At 34.5% G+C, this 20,872-nt stretch overlaps 1 protein-coding gene across 2 annotated transcripts in view; it reads left to right on the top strand.

Moving 5' to 3' along the window:
• Positions 1 to 16,583, top strand: part of MALRD1 (MAM and LDL receptor class A domain containing 1) — a 128,595-nt gene extending 112,012 nt beyond the window's left edge. Inside the window, exons 37-41 of one of the 2 annotated variants that reach the window (XM_053467034.1) lie at positions 3,524 to 3,606; positions 3,689 to 3,770; positions 7,260 to 7,338; positions 11,456 to 11,521; positions 16,458 to 16,583. In XM_053467034.1, coding sequence (XP_053323009.1) covers positions 3,524 to 3,606; positions 3,689 to 3,770; positions 7,260 to 7,338; positions 11,456 to 11,521; positions 16,458 to 16,529 — 382 coding nt within the window. In that variant the 3' untranslated portion in view covers positions 16,530 to 16,583. The remainder of the gene's footprint in view (positions 1 to 3,523; positions 3,607 to 3,688; positions 3,771 to 7,259; positions 7,339 to 11,455; positions 11,522 to 16,457) is intronic. The other variant, XM_053467035.1, reaches the window with a different exon arrangement.
• The last annotated feature ends 4,289 nt before the right edge of the window (positions 16,584 to 20,872 follow it).

The following is a 20,872-nucleotide window of genomic DNA, read 5'->3' as shown; positions in this document are numbered from 1 at the left end:
AACAGTATATGTTCTAGAAGAAGTTAGGATGTATGATTTAATGTTGTCTCCTGGGGGAAAAAGATGGATTTTTGATTCTCTCAAAATGACAACATGATTTATAATCTCTCCAAGCTACATTTTAATACACAAGGTGCCGTTGGCGCAGGCTTACAAGAAAAACCCAAATGCATATGAAATGTGTGTGTGTATATATATATATATATATATATATCTATATAGATAGATATATATATACTGGATAGCCATATGTCTCATATGAAAATATGAAAGTATTTGTTTCTTTGGAGCTATGATACGGTCAGGTAGTATTTACCAAGGGGCTCATGTGAATGTATTTTCTAAACTCCAGAGGTGAATTTTATTCATACAAACTGTTTCAGTGCAAATGGCGCAGCATTGTGTAAATGATGATTTATCACCTACAGCATCTGCAATTACACCAAGTAATTAGTCTGCTTGTGCCGATAGGACAGGCATACTCTGTCAGCAAAATGTAGACAAATCTCCTTGTTTTAGTTCAGTAACCCAACCATTTGTCAACATGTACTTCCTGACGTAAGTGTAAAACTATTATTTAGTAGTGCAAAAGAGAGCTAGCATGTCTTCCAAGCAATCATACTACATGTCCTACAGCACCCATTCATCATTATAATCTTGGCAGGAAAGACCCAGCACATGGTTTGTGTTTACAGTCAGACAAGGACAGTCATCTAGGTAATGAGCCAGCTTTAATTTAATTAGCACAATTAGATAGATCGATTCACATGCGTAAAGGAGCACTGAATGGCCAACATTCTCCTGGTTAGGTTATTGCTCGATACATATTTCATTAATAGATCATACAGGCCCCATGCCTATTGCCTAATTACCTCTTATTAATGAAGGAAGCAGTGCACATTACAGTGTGTTATACACTTCCCCTAAAATGTCAAAACATAAGTATAGTAGAATCTATGATATTTTTTTCAAAAGGAACGAAGAGTAAATTATCTATTTATAGCATTTTTTCAGGTTTTTATGGTTCTTGTCCTCCAGTCTTTATTTTCTTTTCTAATCATTTTCCTTTTTCTATTGGAGTCTTTTACTCTCTTACCTGTTTCCTTTCAGGTCTTTCTTGCCTCCCCATGTGTCTCTCTTTTCCCCTTATTCAGTATATCTCTCCCCTATACCTTTCTTCACCTTTTATCCTTTGTCCTGTGGTGGTCTGTTCTTCCTCCGTCTGACTTGTACTTTAGTAGCCTTTTTCTCATACCCCACCGACCACATTTCTCTCATATTCTAGTATGGACGATAAATAAATAAAATAAAGTAAGCATTTCTATACTTCTGGCATGAGAGGGGGTTGGAGGGATGAGAGGTCTGTGTAGTACTGGCACAAAAATGGCTGCTTCCCATGTGCAGTCCAAAAACACATCCAACACTTTTGTATCACCATGCGATACCGGGTTGTTTGATTATAGCCTGATATTCCTTCTGTCTACAGAAGCCACCATCTCTGACATCAAGCTAACAGAGACAATGAAACAACATTTACTGCTGGCGCTGTTACACTGCAGAAGCAATGGACAATGCAGCAAATACTATACAGGCTGGGGTCTCCACATTATCCATTGTCATTGGATATGTCATTGATCACAAAAAGTGTAATCAGGAAAGCAGGACTGCAGAGTGAGATGATATGAGTGAGGAGAGAGAAATATTTCTAATTACTCAGGGAAGGGGGTGGTGTTTGGTCATATCCCCTCTCCACTCATTAAGACTGGGGCAGTCTAGGGCAGTCTAGGGCTGTCTGGGATTAGCCATTTCCTATGCACAACTTCACTAACCCCTTCACAAATCCAGTTCCCCAAAAGAGGGAGAGCTTGGTAGCCTCACCTGGGAAGTTTCCAGGCATGTCCATCTGATTATCCTTCTCTCTCTGTCAACAAACAGTGAATGGCATGAGTTGTATCTGCCAAATTCAACCCAGCTGAACCTACTTACCTGCTGTAGCTAAAACCCTGAACTCCATCGACATATTGCGATAATCAACATTTTAATAGGTAAAGCCTATGGGAGTGCTGGGAAAAATCTTGTCTTTGGGTAGCACAACTCAACTCATCACCTATAAAAAATTACTAGAATAACCCTAAATATTTTGTTAATATTACAAAATACTATTTTAATTGTTTTAGCTTCTCCATTGAGCATTACAACATAACAATGCCATCCAAACAAGTTTACTTCATTTTACTATAGTTTACTTAATTTTCTGGAAAAAGATTGTGATTGACAACTGCAAATAAATGTTTAATTATTGGCAGTGTTCAATCCTAAAGAGAAAAATAAATCTTATTTGTGGTCACAGCTGTTATGCAAATCCTATCTGTGCCAGCATAGTTTAAAGTCTGTAATTTGAGTAACTATATAGCTTCTGTATTAACTGGATATTAATTAGCTTGTCGGAATTTGTATGTGGTAATTGTGGAATGTAGAGAAAAATATACCAGATTGCCTAGAAAATATGTCAAAAGAGTACGTGTTATGTCACATATGACATAAAAGCAAAAGACTCTAGCACTGGAAACAATTCCTTGTGTTATTTCCATTATTATTAGATGTTCTTAGGTTACTCAGCTTTACATTAAATACAGCTCTGATTTGACACCGTTTACCAAAGGCATAGCCAGGTAGTTTCATACTAAATCATCCTTCATCATCCTTTATTTTTTTGTGATCCCTCAGGGAAGAAGGGACAATGGGATCTTAATGGTCAGACCAAGGAGGACATTTTAACACCTCCTGGAATCTACCTACATTGCTTTAAGAAACTGCACATAAACCTTTATTACTAGAGGTTACATAGTTACATAGTTATATAAGTATAATAATAATTAAAAGACATGCGTCCATCAAGTTCAGCCTTTCCTATATCTGTTAATTTTTTGCTGTTGATCCAAAAGAAGGCAAAAAACCCCAGTTGGCTCTTTCCAATTTTGCACTAACCAGGGAAAAAAATTCCTTCTTGACCCCAAAATGGCAGTCAGATTTCTCCTTGGATCAATAAGCTGTTTCCCCATAATTAAAGATTATTAAAGTCCTCTAAAATTTTTAATAGGTACATGAAAAGGCCCCAATTAACATTGTGCAGCACAATCCCTAGCAATGTATAAAATGTTATAATTACTCAAACATTGCCAGCCCCATTTCTTGGTCTTTTCCAATATGGCTGTCTAGGCGCTGCTCATGCATGCTCACCCAGCCGCTGTGCACACAGCATTCTATGACGTGGTACAGAGAATTGTGGATCCATGCCCATCCCCCACCTATCGGCCATGTGTGTCGTTTTTATCACTATGCCCTCAAACCTGATGGCACAAAAATAATACAGGGCAAACAAAATATTTTAAATTGTTTTACATCTTTTTAGGAGAAAAGGTACAATGTATAAAGTAGTACATATCCAGCAACATTTAAATACGTTTTTTTAAAAGACTAAAGTCTATCAAAATAATTTTTTTACATTTTTGTTTATTTTCAGATGTCCAAAAAAATGGAAAGGAAACCGCTGCCACCTAAGTTCTACTCAGTCTCCTCCTTTAATAACAGAAGACAATGTGAATGGTAAAGAGAATCCTCACAATATGGAAAATCTTCAAAAGTGTATTCCTCCGTGTAACAATGTGCTTTTGTAATGTCTTAACAGGCGTATGGGTTGGTCTAAGCGCTGGACTAGTTTGTTTCTTAACTGTACTCACGGTTGCAATCGTATGCATCTTCTATAAAAGGTGAGAAATTTTTTTGCCGTCAATCAACACACACAAAAAAGAGAGAACAAAACCCACATTTATTATAATTTATATGTAAGAAAAATGAAACAGAAACTTGACCTATATTGTATGGGTTTTTACTTTGGAATGTCCTTATTTATGCATAGAAGCCTTTTATTTAACAGCGGCATAAATAGATAAAGTAAAAAAATGAAGGAATTTTAACCCAGTAACTAGCTATTGTTTTCCAATATCAGTCATCTTTATAAAATCAGAAAAAAGAGGAAAATGAAAGATTGCCTTTAAGTGATCTTCAAGTTTCATCATTTTATCAGATTTGAATATACATTATTCACTTATAAATAAAGTAAACATCTTCTCAAATTTAGAGTATTGTGGATAGGGACAGATTTATTTTCAGGGATCAGTGCTGACACTATGTTACTCCCCCTAAATATGGCTGTAAACTATGGTTTGCTAGCATATACTTTCCTTAACTGACCCTTATTCTTTGCAATTTGAGCAGTGTTTAACTGAAAAGTGGTTCTCAGTTACAAACGTTATTGTTAAATGCCTTGAATAAAACATTATATTATATGACATACTATGAAATATGTTTTGCTAAATTATGTTATTAAAACAGTGTTGTAAAAATCACTTACAAATTCCAATAATGGACTGGATTTAAAAGTGAAAAATAATCATTTCAGTGGGGGGGGAGCTTAATTTGAGAATAAGGCTTGAGGGAGAATGGAAAGAGTTTTCTACAAATGGAAAATTCCCTCATTGTGTTAGAATTCTTTGTAAGTGAAAATGCTTCCCAAATGGCAAATAAAACATTGTGGAACCAGATTAGCGTGTGGAAAATCCCACCCAAACAAAGCAGAGGCTGTGCATGATAAAGCCAACTGGAAATGGGAATCAGCATAGCTGCCATGGTGATATAGGGGTACAAACGGTTAAATTGTGTTGCTGGTTCTTTATTTTATCAATGATCGTAAAGCGGGGATAAAAACTTCAGTGTAATAGTAATATAATTTTACTATATGTGTGTGTGTGTTTGTAATTTTGCTTGCACAATACATACTGTATACTTGTCATTAGTTCACTAGCTGTCAATGTTTCCTTATCACGTGCTTTCCTTATGTCATTAGCATATAAATACATTTATCATGGATGTACCGGTATTTTCCTAACAAGCCAAGGCTTTACTTGGTCAGAAGAAAAAAACTAAAACTAAACTAAAGATGAACCTGAATTCAGAATTTGCACCAGATTCACTTTTTATACTTTGTTGTTTGGCCTTTTAACGCAAAATGAATTCACATAAATTTTACCCGCTAAGGATGCCGCTTGTCATTAGTTCACTAGCTGTCAATGTTTCTTTATTACGTACTTTCCCTATGTTAATTTGCTGTAAAGGGTCATTTTTCTTATTAATGACCCACATTCATCCTTGTCAGTGTTTTTTTTTATCTTTATCAATCTCTTGTCTCTTAGGAAAGCAATGCTTTATTTTATTGTTGTATTTATTGTAATTCCTAGAAGAGGATTTTTTTAAAAAAACATATAATGCTAAATTCTTAATTGTTAGTAGAATCACAGCCATAGCCCAATACTGACAATATGTTTTTTTTCAAGAATTTGACTATTTCATATGAATCTTGTGCCCTAAAATAAAACACAGGTTTACACAAATTGCAAGTAAACCACTAGTCTGTAGTCTTCACTGCTTGCAATTATAATAGTCTTACATATTCTAAAAGTTATTATCCATACTGCACGTCTAGTCACTGAACAAAAATAACATTATCATTCAGATTATCAAAACATCATAGGAGTGTTTATTTCATCGGGAATGTGCCATATTTTATACACTCATACCTGGGAACTTCTCAGAGTAGGCTACCCCATAGGAATAGATCTAGCCCCAGACAGTGGTTGGGGAGTGGGAGAGACGTGGGCAAGAAGTAAGTTCAAATTGGATGTAGTCAAGTGGCTCTCCCCTGCCCAGAGAAAGAAGAAAATGATCTGGAGACCCAGGCAACCAGGGCTTTATCTGGAGACTCTGGGTCAAACCTATAGAGTTCCCAGGTATGCATGTGCTATGAAATTAAATTACACAATATGTTTCTAGTATTCAAAGAGAGATCTCATACTGGATGTTTTGAAACGCCAAGATGTTTTCTTATCTCTTTTTGACAACCACAAAGTACCTAAGAAATGGTAGAGGCTTATACAGTGAGGTAGTTTAAAACATGCATGGGATAGGAATAAATCTATCCTGAATCAAAGATGAGACAAAGGACTAATTAAGCTTTGAGTCTTTACATCAGGAAACATGAACAAACTGTATGGACTGGCTATGGCATCAAATTCTGTTTCTATGTTAAGATACCGTTTAATAAAAGTGCTAAATGAACAAGGTAGTAGATAGATAACTACACTATTTTATTTGTATATACAGAAACTTTGTACTGATAGAAATCTGACTACCAAACCAGGGAATTTAAGACACATGCTTTTTGAAATCCGACCCTGATTTAATTAAACTTATCTTTATTAAATACCTACTATGCCCACGCAATGAAGTATCTTAAAACTAGTTTTTCTTCATATATTGTAACAAATGTTTCAGTTTTGAATGGTTAATGATTGCAATAGCCAATTCGGAACACATTTGAAATGGGTTGTAAAAATGGAAAAAGCAGTATTGTGGTCACAAGCAGAAATTCTGCTTTTAGCTTGGTTGTGCCTCATTAGTTTGCACTTTCAAAGAGCCTCAGAAGGGATGGAATTTATACATTGTTTTATAGACTTCACCTTGGAGGCAGATTGACAGAGTACGCTAATGAAGCAAAGCCAGCATGGAAAAACATGTGAACAGAATTTCCTAACTAAAACACATGTATTGTCTGAAAAAGCAGAGACTAATATTTTGCAGGCTTCAGTTTAGTAATTTCGCAGAAATGTTAGATGGCATGTACAGTTATTGGTATTCACATGCTTTTGTACCATTACCTATATAGAATAGACAATTTTTTCCTTACTAAGATTTAATCACTGTTATGGCTGTTTTTCCCAACAACACCCAACTACAAAAAGAATCCACCATTGCAAACATAGTGGGATTTTTACACTACAGTTGTCCAAGTAGTTACAAGGCTTACGGATGATACTTTATTTTCTTTAAGATGTAATTAATCAGTTTATTCAAAGAGGAATCATCAGTTAAGGTTTGTTTTCTACACCTTGGAGGAATAACCATAGGGCCCCCCGGCAATGTGGGTCAGGGTACATAATAAAACTATTAACAACTAAGGCCTGGTGAGATCTTTAATCTGCATTGTTGAAATCTGGTTTTATACTGTTGCTTCAACTACTAGAGGTATGCAAATTCTAAAGAGGTCCTATGTAATACTGTAAAAGTGGTATACTATTTAGAACACGGTACTAATAATAATTCTAAACCGCAGGGTTAAGTTTAATAACTACCTTTTTCAACAGGCAAAGGAATAAAGGAAGCATTCAAGAAGGGTTTTCCAATCCAGTTTATGGAGAAACTTGCCAAACCGTACCAAAAGAGGTAAATAAAATCAGCATTAATCACAAGTGCTATCATACTAGGGCAAAAGTATACAATCTGGTAATCTTCTCAGAGAATATAATCTGCATGCTAAAACTATATTCACCAGTAAGCGATATACCTTCCTGGGCAGCAATCTGAATAAACAATCAAATCCAAGTACATATTTAACGAGTGTAACTCAATACACTTTTCAATTGAGAATCACAGCAGTTCTAAGCAGATGAAAGCAAACCTCTGGGCAGCCAATTAAGATCAAAGTAATTAAAATATCAAGTTCAATTAAGTTATAATAGTTTTTTAAATGTCTAGAGATCCATGTTAATTTCATATAATTACTATAACCAAAATGTATCAAGATCTGTTTTCTAAACCATTAATGATACAAAGTTTGTTAAATTATCGATTGATATGTATATTAGTGTACCTTATGTTGTTTTGGGGAGCCTGGATTGAATTTACATGTTGAAGCATTTTCCCCTTTACATAGTTAACTAATAGTCTAAATAGATATCTGGGGTTTCCACAGGAAAGACTCAATCAAACTAACCAAACTCAATTGAACTAACTATTCAAATCAAATTATACAGCTTGCTACAAATGTAACAATGTGAAATCAAGAGGGTTCTCACCAGTTTGTGGGTTTCATGCCAGTAGTCTTTCAATCTTCATAGTTCAAAGCGCTTTCCTTTTTAAATTACATAATATTGTCGTAAACTGGTCAGCCTCTAACTTTCATATGTTTTGTTCAATTGAACATTGTTACTTTTTCTGGCAGAATTATATTTTGGTTCTATTAGTTAATCCCATGAAAGAGCAAAGTAAGATTAAAACAATAAAATATGTATTAAAAATCCACTTTCTCTATATGCTGAGTGAGTACCCATTTTAACTACCAGTCTTTTTAACTATGAGGTTGACTTTTCCTATTAAGTTCTTCCTATAGACTGGGGTCGGGGGGGGGGTCGGACAAAGAGATGTGTTTAAGACAGTAGAGAAATAATTCAGCATATTTTGACATGAATTCCACTGGACTCTATTGAAATAAATAGTCCCTAATCTTTAAAATTTTAAGAACAAGGTATAAGCACTGTGTATTAACAGATTTAGTTAAAACGGTAATATTGATAGAACCACTTTAAATGTGGCCGTAGTGGCATTAATTCAGAAATTCAGCTTTGTGTTGGGATTTAAAAAGGTATGAATATTTCCATATTATAATGCTGCCAGAGCAGTGAATACTACCCATGTATTTATTCATGCATAGTGGATCTCTGCTCAGTAGAATTTATATTCTAATGTTTGATATCCAAGTCCCCCGTAGGTAAACTGAATTACTCCAGTCAATTTTAGATTCAGGGTTAGAGGTGAACAAACATGGAGAACCCTTCATCAGGTCTGCCCTGTTCATAAACTAAACTAAATTAAAGTCAATGAGGAATTTTTTTTTTTGTGGTTCCTACAGGATGACTTTGACCTCTATTGGTAATGTACTGTATTAGTTAAGATAAGCAAACCATGAAATCATTTTTATTGCGATTTTAACCAGTAAGCGATCTGTTTCTTGCATATACAAAACCTCTTTGATTATGTCCCTATTATTAAGTCCCTATGTCATCATTTGAGCAGCTCACAACACTGTTCTTCCCTCTTCCCTTCCTCTTACCCCACGGAGATCTGCTCACACTCCATATGCAAGCTGCTACCACCCATAAAATGGCCCTGCGAGTTATAATATGATGCCACTGGTTAGTATGACTGACCTACTGTAGAACAAACACAATATAAAGGGGGTTGAGATGGGTAAGGGTCTAGGAGTAAAATAAAGCACCCATGTACTAAGCATGTACTTCAACTCGTATTCTTATTTTTGCTTTAATGGCTAAAATAATTATTTTATTGTAAGTTATGTAAAAGGATATCATTTTAATAAAACATTAGTAAGTCTAAAGCCAGTTAATTATAGGATAGGGTTTTTCACCAAAAGACAGTTCCAGCAAGCAAAATCTCATTTAAAAGGCACAACATGACCTCCTCCATAAAACGTTGTCCTGAATGTTCTTAACTCTGTCCCTGAGCGTGTTTGAATATAACATATAACAATAATATCTTTTATACCTTGATCACCGTTATGTGACAATCTAAAATCTTTTATCTCTTTAATTAATGTTGTTGGTTATCTGAGTTTTTTGTTGTTGTTGTAAGTTTAATATTGTCTTTTTTTATGATCTGATTCTAAACAAATTCTGTACTTTTTATTCAGGAGAGACTTTTCACAAGAATTAATACAGAAACTAAATTATCATCTAGTCCTGTGTGTTCATGATACAATCTTTTCAGTCGCTGCTTAAGAATGCCATGGCTTGAAATATTATTGTCTACATTCTATTGTAAATGTTTTTGTTTATATACGATAAAAATGTACTTAGTTAGATAAGGTAAAAGACAATGGTGCCAAATTAACATATTGCTAAAATAACATTAACAAAATAACATATTGCCAAAACACTCGCAGGGTCCCTTTAATTACCAAATAGAAAATATTCCCATTTTTGTCTTCCAAGTTCTTTGTTTTTCAATATCTGATACATAAAAATAGAATGTATTTGCAGGTAAAAGCCATTTGGCCCATGCACTCTTCCCATAATTGTAGCTTATTTGTTCCCTGACCTTGCCTACTTTTCCAAATACCAACTGCTCTAAACACCTTTATGAGATAGCTGATGGTAGGTGGGTAGATATAGATAGATGATGTTATTATATCATCATATTATAATATCATATTATATCATCATTATATTATTTTGTAACACAGCATTATAGAGAATCATTGACTCACAAAAGTCCCATATACTTGGTTTCCACAATTCATATCTCGGTGTTTGACCTAAACAGAAAGGTGTTTGATCCAGCTCTAATCTCTCTGATGTTGGTTTGTTAGACAACTATATTTCACCCCTAACCCAAACTGTAAATCAATTCCTGTATTCTATCACTTTGGGACACTTTTGGTTTGGAATTTGACAGCCCCCAGCTACAATGTTTTCATAAAAGCTAGAACTGTGTTTTGCATCCCAATCTATAATTAACTTACACAATGATTATTTATTGATCTGTTACATAGCATCTGTTCATCCTTCCAGAAAAAAAAGACTACTAGATCTTTATCAAGCAGTTATATCCAATCTCGAACCAGCTATTTATCTTATTATTATTATTGACAAGTACAATCTCCTTCTGCTTGAACCAAGTATTTTAATCTAAAATATTCCAGTCTAATTAAATTTAGATTAAAGAAGCATACCTTCCTCACCTGTCGTGACAATATTTTGTTTTTCCATATTCACTCTTATTTAAAAACAAACATATATATGATAATTTTACACAAATCACAGTTTAATTGGGTTTTCACAAAAGTAAGAACAAATATGTTATACTCTTCTTAATGCCGTCTTTCAATAGTATCAAATAATGTGTTTATTCACTAAAACTGGAGTTTAGAGGATAGTTGGTCTTTCATCTCACCAACCAGGGCCAACATCTGTGAGCTCCTCGTGCAAGAAACTCTTGCATGGTTCTGTGTAATGCATAATTATACCAGTGCATACAAACAAAACAAAAAACAAGCAAAAAATATTGGTATACGAACAAAAAATATTTATTTATTTTCATATATTTTTGACTAAATGGAGATTTTAACAGTCTTTTTCTCTCTTTAGTTAGTTTTTGTGTAATTATACCAGTGACCTTTCATAGATATGCAGATAGTGGCAGCAGAAACAAACCATTTGGCTCATCTGGTCTGCTCTATTTAAGTCACATTTAAACATATTGATTCTTTAGGAAAGCTTGGTGCATATGACACGCTTTCGTGAATTTCTTTCTTAAGCACAGCGACCATCTAGCTTTACTTCCAAGCTTCCTTTTTGTGCTATTCTATATCTTCCTCAGTTTTCGTGACAGGTATAGCAAGTTTATTTTCTATTTATTGCCATTATGCTTGTAAAATGGCCCATTCATTCATTTTACTATGCTAAAATTAAATTAATATAGCACCAAACCACCAGGAAAACATTACCTTGTCAGTGCTGACCTTTTGCATTTTGTTTGCTTTCAGGAGGCTGACAGTAATCTTGATTATAACGTCCAAATCAGTGTTTTTCCATGGAACGCATTTCAACGGGTATGTTTTTTTTTTAGAACAGTCTTGTATTGGCCCCACATAATGCCTAATTGGAATTTGTAATTATGAAGAAAATAATGAATTCAATACAAACAATGCTAAATATTGATGTAGTTGCTGTATCTACAAAACTGGACCCATAATGTCAATCGAAAAATCATAATGAATCACTTTGCATTGGTCAAGTTGCCAGACCAGTTATGAAATCACTTATACATCACTTTAAGAGTGAATTACTTCAGCAGGTTGTTCTGAGACTATTGAATTCATTGTGTGAGTCAGATAACTGGTAACTAGGGGTGAGCGTTGCTAGGGGCATTACAAAGATAAGGACAAGGCATTTTCGATATCAGAGAGATGCATTGGAAAACCATCCCCCACCATAGTGAAAAGCAAGAGATAACAAGAGAGATGGGGTGTCTCATCATATAACGGTGTCTCTCAGTCATAGACTCTACCCGGGGATCGGCACGCTGGATGCTGAGACAATCTATGAGAATTGTTCAATCGCAGCTTCATATAAAATCTATAGACATAAACCTTTAACTAGCTGCAGGAAAGAAACAACTAACTTTTCTTTTATACGTGTTCAGTCGTAAATTCACAATAAATTCAATTGTATTCACTCTAACAGAGGCCGAACCAGAAGGGTTGTAATCGCTCCCGGGGTTTCTGAATCTGTGATAGAATAGGATGTTACCAGACAGCACCTCTGTCTTCTCTGGGTGCTCTATGTGCTGATTTGATGTGCTTTCTATTTACTTTCATTATTTTATTTGCTGTACAGTACTACCAAGTTCCCCAAGTATAAGACGCTTGTATAAAATGTGCCTTAATTTTGGGGGCCGAAATTAAAAAAAAATTACATAAAGTTATTGTACTGGCTGCCTGGACATTATAGGCGTGTGATTGATGTTAGCTGCTAGCAATTGTTAACAATCGCATTCCTATCATGCTCAGGCAGCCAGTACATGTACATCACTTTCAGCCCCCCTGTGCCCCCTCCTTGTGCCCCTACACATGGATCCATGCTAACACCCTTTTTAGTAAAAAAAATATATATACCTACCACCACTGTAAAAGACGCACCCAATTTTTAGACCCCAAATTTTTCTAAAAAGGTGTGTCTTATACATGGGGAAATACGGTATTTATTTTTTTTAAATCAGTGTGCCACCATGTCTTTGGCTGCCATATTACATATTATGTGTATTATTATCTTTTAATGAGTTTACGGTACACCATATGGTGAATATCATTACCTCCTGTCAACCGATATACAATGCATTTGTTAAAGACTTTTAAAATTCTCTAATAAAAACAAACCAAAGCAACCCATCAACTATGATTCTCGATTCGATGCTTGTAACTTTGGTATTTAGAGTTTAAACTTAAGATTTCCTTCAATCAGGTACATTTTACAAGCAGAGATTTTCTGAATACAAAGAGAGAAAGCTGTGAAAATGCACCTCTAGTTCCCCACTGTGCACATCGTAGCCATTAAATTGTGCTTTAAGCATGATATATGTTACATGGTGCCACCCGCCTAAATCCACTGTTTAGGATGCACACATCTGGGGACCGCTTGACTGTGAATAGAAATTGAAATGGTTACCAGGGAATTGATTCCACAATGTAACCTCTGGCAGAAATTTTCCTACGGACTTTCTTTTTTATCGCACTCATACATGAGAAATGCCTTATAGCCAATTTGCTAAAGGAAATTGCCACAATTAGAATGCACTCTAAGACTACCCGCCAGAGACAATAATACACACATATTTGTTTATTTTCTTGTAAGGTTGTTTTTTAGGAATAAGAAATATATTCCTTACTCTGTAGCTAAAGAATGTTTTAAGTAAATGAAACTAAATTACAAAAATATATAGTTATATTAACTAATAAAATACATAAATACCGGTACGTGTCTCTTAGCCAATCATTTGAATCAGTAGGAAATATTTTGAGTTAAATTTAGTTGTATCCTGTGAAATGAGATGGTAATACTTACTAAAACATTGTCATACCAACTAGGAACTTGCAGTATACCTAACACCACTCTTAAAAAACTATTTTATAAAATTACCAAAAAGTAATATTTTAAAGTAATCCGTTCCTGAATTAACGTTAAAAGAAATATCAGGACAATATAGCCTATCAAGAAATGTTATACAGGCCTTAACCTGCACCGTTCTCAGATGTAGAAATCTATTATCATTTTAACAAGTGCTTCTCATTACAATCACTGGTTGTTATGAGCTGTCGTAGTGTCAAACCAGATCCATTTGCCTTTTAAACTGTCTCGTCAACCACCTATTTTCTGGAGGGAGAAGCCAAATGGCAAATGATTTAGGTAAACTTGAAAAATGGTCAGAGCTGTGGCAACTGGCATTTAATGCGGATAAATACAAAGTAATGCATCTAGAGCATAAAAACCCAAGGGCAGAGTATAGAATATTCGATACTGTCCTAACCTCAACGTGAGAGGAAGGGGATTTAGGGGTAATTATTTCGGAGGGTTTAAAGGTAGGCAGACAATGCAGTAGAGCAGCAGGTAATGCTAGCAGAATGCTTGGTTGTATAGCGAGAGGTATTAGCAGTAGAAAGAGGGAAGAGCTCATGCCGTTGTACAGATCACTGGTGAGACCTCACCTGGAGTATTGTATACAGCACTGGAGACCGTATCTCCAGAAGGATAGAGATATGTTGGAGAAAATTCAGAACAGGGCTACTAAAATGGTTCATGGATTTCAGGATAAAACTTACCAGGACAGGTTAAAGGATCTTAACCTAAATAGCCTGGGAGAAAAACGTGACAGCGAGGATATGATAGAAACATTTAAATACTTAAAGGCAATCAACACGATAAAGGAAGAGAGTTTATTAATAAGGAGAAATACTACTACAATAAGATGACATAGTCATAAGCTAGAGGGGCAAAGGTTTAAAGGTAACATCAGGAAATATTACTTTACAGAAAGGGTAGTGAACGCATGGAATAGCCTTCCACCAGAAAGATGTTAATGCAGTAAAGACATTTAAGCAAGCATGGGATAGGCATAAGGCCAAGCTAGATATAGGATAAGGCCAGGGACTAATGAAAGTATTCAGAGGTTGGGCAGACTGGATGGGCCGAATGGTTCTTATCTGCCGTCACTTTCTATGTCTCTGTGTATCTATGTTTCTATTTGCAATGTGACCAAAATTACTCTTTTAAACACCACATTATAAGGAAATTGTTTGTAGTTAAAGCAGGGGGAACTGTCAAGGGTAGCAGTTGCTCTTTGGGTTGCTCTGATATAAAATGTATGGCCCACTATCAGAAGTACTTTTTTTCTCGGTGTGTTTTTTGTGGTTATCAAGGATTTAAGCCAATATTTTATCCTATATAAGGTTTTGTCGACATTCTAAATGAGGTGAATACTATTATTTAAACTTATTTCATTTTATTGTAATATATGCTTACAATGACAGGTAGCAAGTAGATGTTATCTCTTGGTATTTGGTTGCATGCATCATTTGCTATTATCCTTCATTATCATTTTTCTTAGGCAAAATATTGTGTACTATAGATTTTTCTTGCGGATATTGTATTTTTTTTTTGCTTTCCGTTAAGACATAGCTTCTCTCCAGGCTGAAAGCTCCCCGTCGTTAAGACACTACTTCCTTAATTGTCTCTGGTCCATTTGAGATGTTATTGGTTCCAAAGTTGTTGCCATGGATATCAAATTAACTGCTTACCTATTGTGAGATTATTTCACCCCAAAGCATTTTGCTTTATAAACTTCATGAAATCTATTTGTCATTGTTATTAAGTTTTATTAACCCTGCTTTACTAGGAAAGTATAGTTATGAAATTAATATTTTTATTAAATAATCATTTCTCTGTGTATTGAATATTATATTCTTATAGCTTATTTATATGAACAATGGAATAATTGTGGGGGAAATAAATAGTTTAATAAATGGTTTATGTATTATTCTTATGCTCTGCCCGATTGTTAGTGGGCAGCTACGGGGGAAAACATCCAGCCATAAAAGTTAATAAGTGTATTAACTATTTTCTCTCTAACTCTGTGGTTGGCCCTTTCCAATCTCGCTTCTATCTACATCCAAAATTATACCAATCTTATCTCCTCACTGTTAAAACAAAAGGTCATTCCTCATTAAATCTGAACAGTCTTTGGGATTGTTGACCACCTATTGCTACGGCTCTCTTTGTTCCAATCTGCTCTGAACCTCTAGCAGACCATTTTCTAATCCATTTTCTCTTCATCTGCTGCCCCACTGTGCCAATCCCTCAATTGACTCTTCATGTCCTCTCAAATAAATTTTGCAAACTTCACCCCTACATACAGAGCTCTTAACTTATATTAATTATCTCCAAGTACTCAACTAACCAGCATATTGGCTCTGCCGAAGACTTGAATCTCTCCTCAACCATAATTGCCTTTTTCTACTTATAGGATTCTACCTGTGGTGTACCCATATTCCTTCATTTCCTACATTGTTCTGCAAGGCTCATCCCTACTTATTCTAACTTTAAATGCTCACTAAAAAAAACACCTGTTAAAAAAAACATACAGCCCATCCTCCTTGTACCCACAACCCGCATTGTAAAAATAAATCATCTGTCCTACATACCTTTGAGACCTTTGACTCCACCAACTTCTCCACATGACAGTCAAATTATCCACGCCTGTGCAGTCCATAACCTTTTGTCTTATTCGTCCTCAGCCTCCTAATATATTTTAAGCTCTCAAGAACAGGACCCCCTTCTGTATCAGTATGTACAGTATTAGCGTCTGTGAATGTTTTGTATTTTTTGGTATATTGTCAATTTTAATGTTTTTCTTAATTTTCAGCATGTAATGCAAATAAAATGTAATGTACAAAATGATATAAACTAATACTCCTACTCATTTCTATCTTGCAGCACCTCAAGAAAGAGCAAAAGCCTTGTGTATTTTCCAATCCACTATACGGCAAGAAAGAAGAAAGCATTTAGTTTAGATGTCAAATCATTTTGTGTAAAACCAGCAAAATAAAAATTACAATATAATTTCTATAGTATAATATTGTAATGTGTGTGTGTGTGTGTATATATATATATATATATATATATATATATATATATATATAATTGTCACTGTAAACCCTACCTGCTGTTATGGACAAACCACTGAAGCATGAAAAAAAATGAGTTTCTCATTTATATAAAATAGATCTATTCATGCATAAAACTAGCATAAGCCAAAGTCTTGTTGAAAGTTATCCTAAATTATACATTAAGCAATGCCACTGGGTATTATCTATACACAAACACCCCTACACATGCTACAATTTATATTAGATATGGAATGAAGTTCATACATTTTAAAGCTCAGTACTGAAAAAAATATGTTGAATAAATTATGTCGATTCGAACCTTTTTTTGTTTATCTTTTATTCTGTACAAATGTAATGGGGCAATGTTTTGTGACCATGAACATGACATTTCTGTGATGTTGGTAACCACATTCCCTCATACCTGATAATTATCCTGTTTTTTTTTTACAAAAGTCTTGAGACATTGGCAGATTCTCAGGATTCATTTTATTGAGCCCCTGGGATTTTTATTTTCCTTTTCCTCATTTCTGCACCTATTATTTGTTTTGGTTAAGATTTTTAAAGATATTAAAAGTTTAGTTTTAGAGTGATTTTAGGTAGGATTTTTTCAGTATAGATATCGTTGGCATTGCAATGGTAAACTTTAACTTTTTTCCTTTTGTCATATGTAGCCTCTTGCATCCTGGCCTTGATTGTTTCTTGAGGAGGTTACATTTGCTAATACTTATAAGCAGCGTATGTTACATTTATTGGACTCAAGAATGATTAATACATTGAACTTTAACCATATTTTCTAGGAACATTGCCAAAATGCCAATCACTGCTTGTGTAAGCTTGTCTCAACCCAACAACAGTAACATCTTCTAATTAACTGGCAACCATCCCAGAAAATGTTTGACAGAGAGGAGGAGATATGAAAACAAACAAATTTCAGAGGTTTTGCCATTCATTTTCATTTGTTTCATTGGAGGCCCTCCTCGTTATTGGAGATTAGTGCAAACACATTAAATTTTTACGAATCCGAATGCACAGGTCTACTTATTATATTAAACGAGATGTATAAATGTATAAGAGATGTATAAATCATTATATAAATTAATTACATCAAACCACAACAGTAAAACTATTTTCATGTATTGTATTTCATTATGGAATATACTTTAGAAAAAAATGCTGACCTGAATATTACTACCTGTTCTTACGATTATCTTATTTTTTTTTAAAGAAAGGTCATATAATCTGCATTTATAAAATATTTCTGGGCTTCTGAGGTTCAAAATCCAACCATAAAACTAACCTCTGAGCCAATTTGGCTAAAATGCCGTAGGTTTTCTTATAGAGCAGTAATTTATTTGTTTGCTGTAGCCTATAATTATTAGTCTATAACTATAGTGCTCAGCGGTGCCAGAAGCCAATGTGTATGCTTATGAAATGATGATTTGGAGAGTCCCCGATGTACTAAAAGCAGCAAGAGAAAGCATAGCACTTACATAATGAAGTCGCCAAGTTGTTAGCAGTGAATTTGTTCTCTCTTACAGGGAGCAAAGGTTTTCTGGGCACTAATCCATTTAGCTATTTTGCGGTGGCAAACCCCGGGTCACAATCTTGTGCTGTAAAAATGATGCCAGAACTGCCATTACATGGAATCTCTGGAAAATAAGCTATAACTAATAAAATATAAGACAAAAAAAAAACAGAATAATAGGTGAATATCTGCATCCATTTATTATACTTTTTTGTTTTTAAAAAAAAAATATGTTTTTGTCCTCAGAAGTCAAAGGTATCTATCTAAAAAAAAGTACAATCTCCAAATGTGATCTGTATTTAGTTAATTTGTTGTCATTATGTTAATTGAGAAGAATAAATGTTAAAGCCATTCTTTTAACAACAATATGCAAATGTTCTGTAATTTTTGTTTTATTTGTTTTCTTTCAGTTTCATGAGTTGTACACTTCTGTAAGACTTATCGAGTCACATGCAGAAATAGAATGAATGAGACGGTGGGCATCTGGATAGCTTAAAATATCCAATATGTTCCTCAGTTTAGAACTCTCATAGGAACAGGGAGTACATAAATAATATTCAATGCAAATTAATTTAGGTTGGAGCCTGACCTAGAAAATGCAGAGCAGCCTATACTTCAGGGAGAAACGCAAGCCATACAAATTACATACTAAAAGACTACTACCATACACCACAACCTTACAGCCCAGTGTGAAAGGTAAATTAGAATGTAACGGTCTACAAGTAAAATTTAAAAGCTGGCACATTTCTTTGGCACAACAAAATGGATATGGCAATTGGAGCTGCTTTTCATACAAAGCAGTATTGTGGACACAGGATCTCCTAGCCCACCATCAGCACTGCTTCTGTGTAATTAAAACATTCCTTCCTGTTGTTCAATATCTGAAGGCTTTGTGGTGTCCGTTAGAGCGGTATATATTACACAAGAAAATACAAAGGAAATATTCTGCATATCATTATACAATATTTTAAATTTATCTAGCAGTGATTCGCCACCTGTGTTTGCATTGTTACATTTGTGAAGACTAGAAGAACATTCATATCATTTTGTAGAGGTACAGAGGTTACAGAGACGTAGGGCCCCATGGGACACAGATATGTTTATTTTGCCCCTGTCTTATTCTGCCTGGTCTCTTCCATTTAGGATGACCAGATCATTAACCGTTTCATAATTAAGCATAAACCCAAAAGAGGTTTTTTTCTGCTAGATGGTTGCTCAACTCATGCACATTATAGTTTTTTAATATATATATATACATATATACAAGTGTGGAATATTTGTCCTGTACTGAGCCGTTATGTACTCCACTTAGGCATAACTGTAATGTTCTGACCCGAGGTGATCATTACATGCATACAAATATAACTTTTATCTCACATTTATCCTTGAATACCCAGGATTCTTTATAATTTTCAAGCTCAGAGAAATCTTTTTTCTTTTTTTTTCTACTTGGTATCTACTACAAAAATCTATCATAAAGTTCAAGAAATGGCCTTTAGCCTCATACATCATCATTTAGATGAGCAGCATGTTTCAAATACTTAATGAACATGAGGCCTTTTCCTTGTAAAGTAAAAAAAAAACTCAGGGAGTTAAGGAATCCAGTCTCTTTTGAAAAATAAAATCTCGTACCACATTAACTCATTAACTCGTGGAGAAGTGCACTGGAATGACTTCTCTTTTCATTCATTAAAATATGTTGCCCGAAATCATTAGCGCTCATAAATGACTTATCTGCTATGACTTTGTATTATTCATTTGGTTCTTTTAATTTTTCTCACGCGTGTTCTTTATTTATTCTGCTGAGGTCATCTGGGTATGTACCCGTCAAACCTTGTCATTAATGCTTCTGGACAATTGAGGCCTGCAAGCTACATGACCAGGGTGTACCTTGATCAAAATAAATGTAACCCTCCTCGTGACACAAATAATTGTACTGTTTCATGAAAGCAGCCCCTAATTTGTATTTATGGGGGCACATAAAATATAAAGCAGCAGCCATTGTATATAGTCCAGAAATTAATGTTTTTTAGTAGAACGCAGTGTTTTATTTTTCCATTAGCTTATATACAGTGTATTAAAACCTGTACGAGACAATTGGGTCTATTCACAAAGAACTCCAGCATTCTCCGTTACAGTAAGTAAGAACAGCAGTAAATAAGAAATGAAGACATAAAGAAATATATTCCTCTCTGTGATACTATTCCGAATGGAGCTGAATTTTACCTTCATCACTTAAGACTAGGTGTGAAGGTATCTGTGAAGTTAATTACCAATAGGAATAGGCATAGACAACTAGAACATTATGCTAATTAGAAAAGCAATTAGTACAGAGTGCCTTTGCTGCCAATAAAAACCTATAACATAGTCCAAAAAAGCCTATGGTTCCTTATTAGCTAGGCCTACTGACAAATAATATTAAAAATGCAACAATATATTTAAATATTTCGGTAGTTTTCCACATAGTTTATTTACATAATTCTTTTTTTTTTTTTTTTTTTTTTTTTACATTTTTATGCAAAATTGTTTCCAATCCATTTTTTTATCCTATCTGTAAACACTCCTGGATGGCTGTACTCAGTGCACACTTTTTAATTCAGGTTTTGTATGTACATCATTTTCCCCAAGCATGCCTCAGAGGTAATCTAGGACGTATTGTTGCCTTGTTTGATTTTCCAAAGATCACGTTTCCGAGTTTAAATAATATTACATCCTAT

This window comes from Spea bombifrons, chromosome 5, assembly GCF_027358695.1.
Source record: "Spea bombifrons isolate aSpeBom1 chromosome 5, aSpeBom1.2.pri, whole genome shotgun sequence".
Classification (NCBI taxonomy): Eukaryota; Metazoa; Chordata; class Amphibia; order Anura; family Pelobatidae; genus Spea; species Spea bombifrons.
The sequence above is the reverse complement of the archived record's forward strand: the minus strand, read 5'-3'. Positions and strand labels throughout refer to the sequence as shown.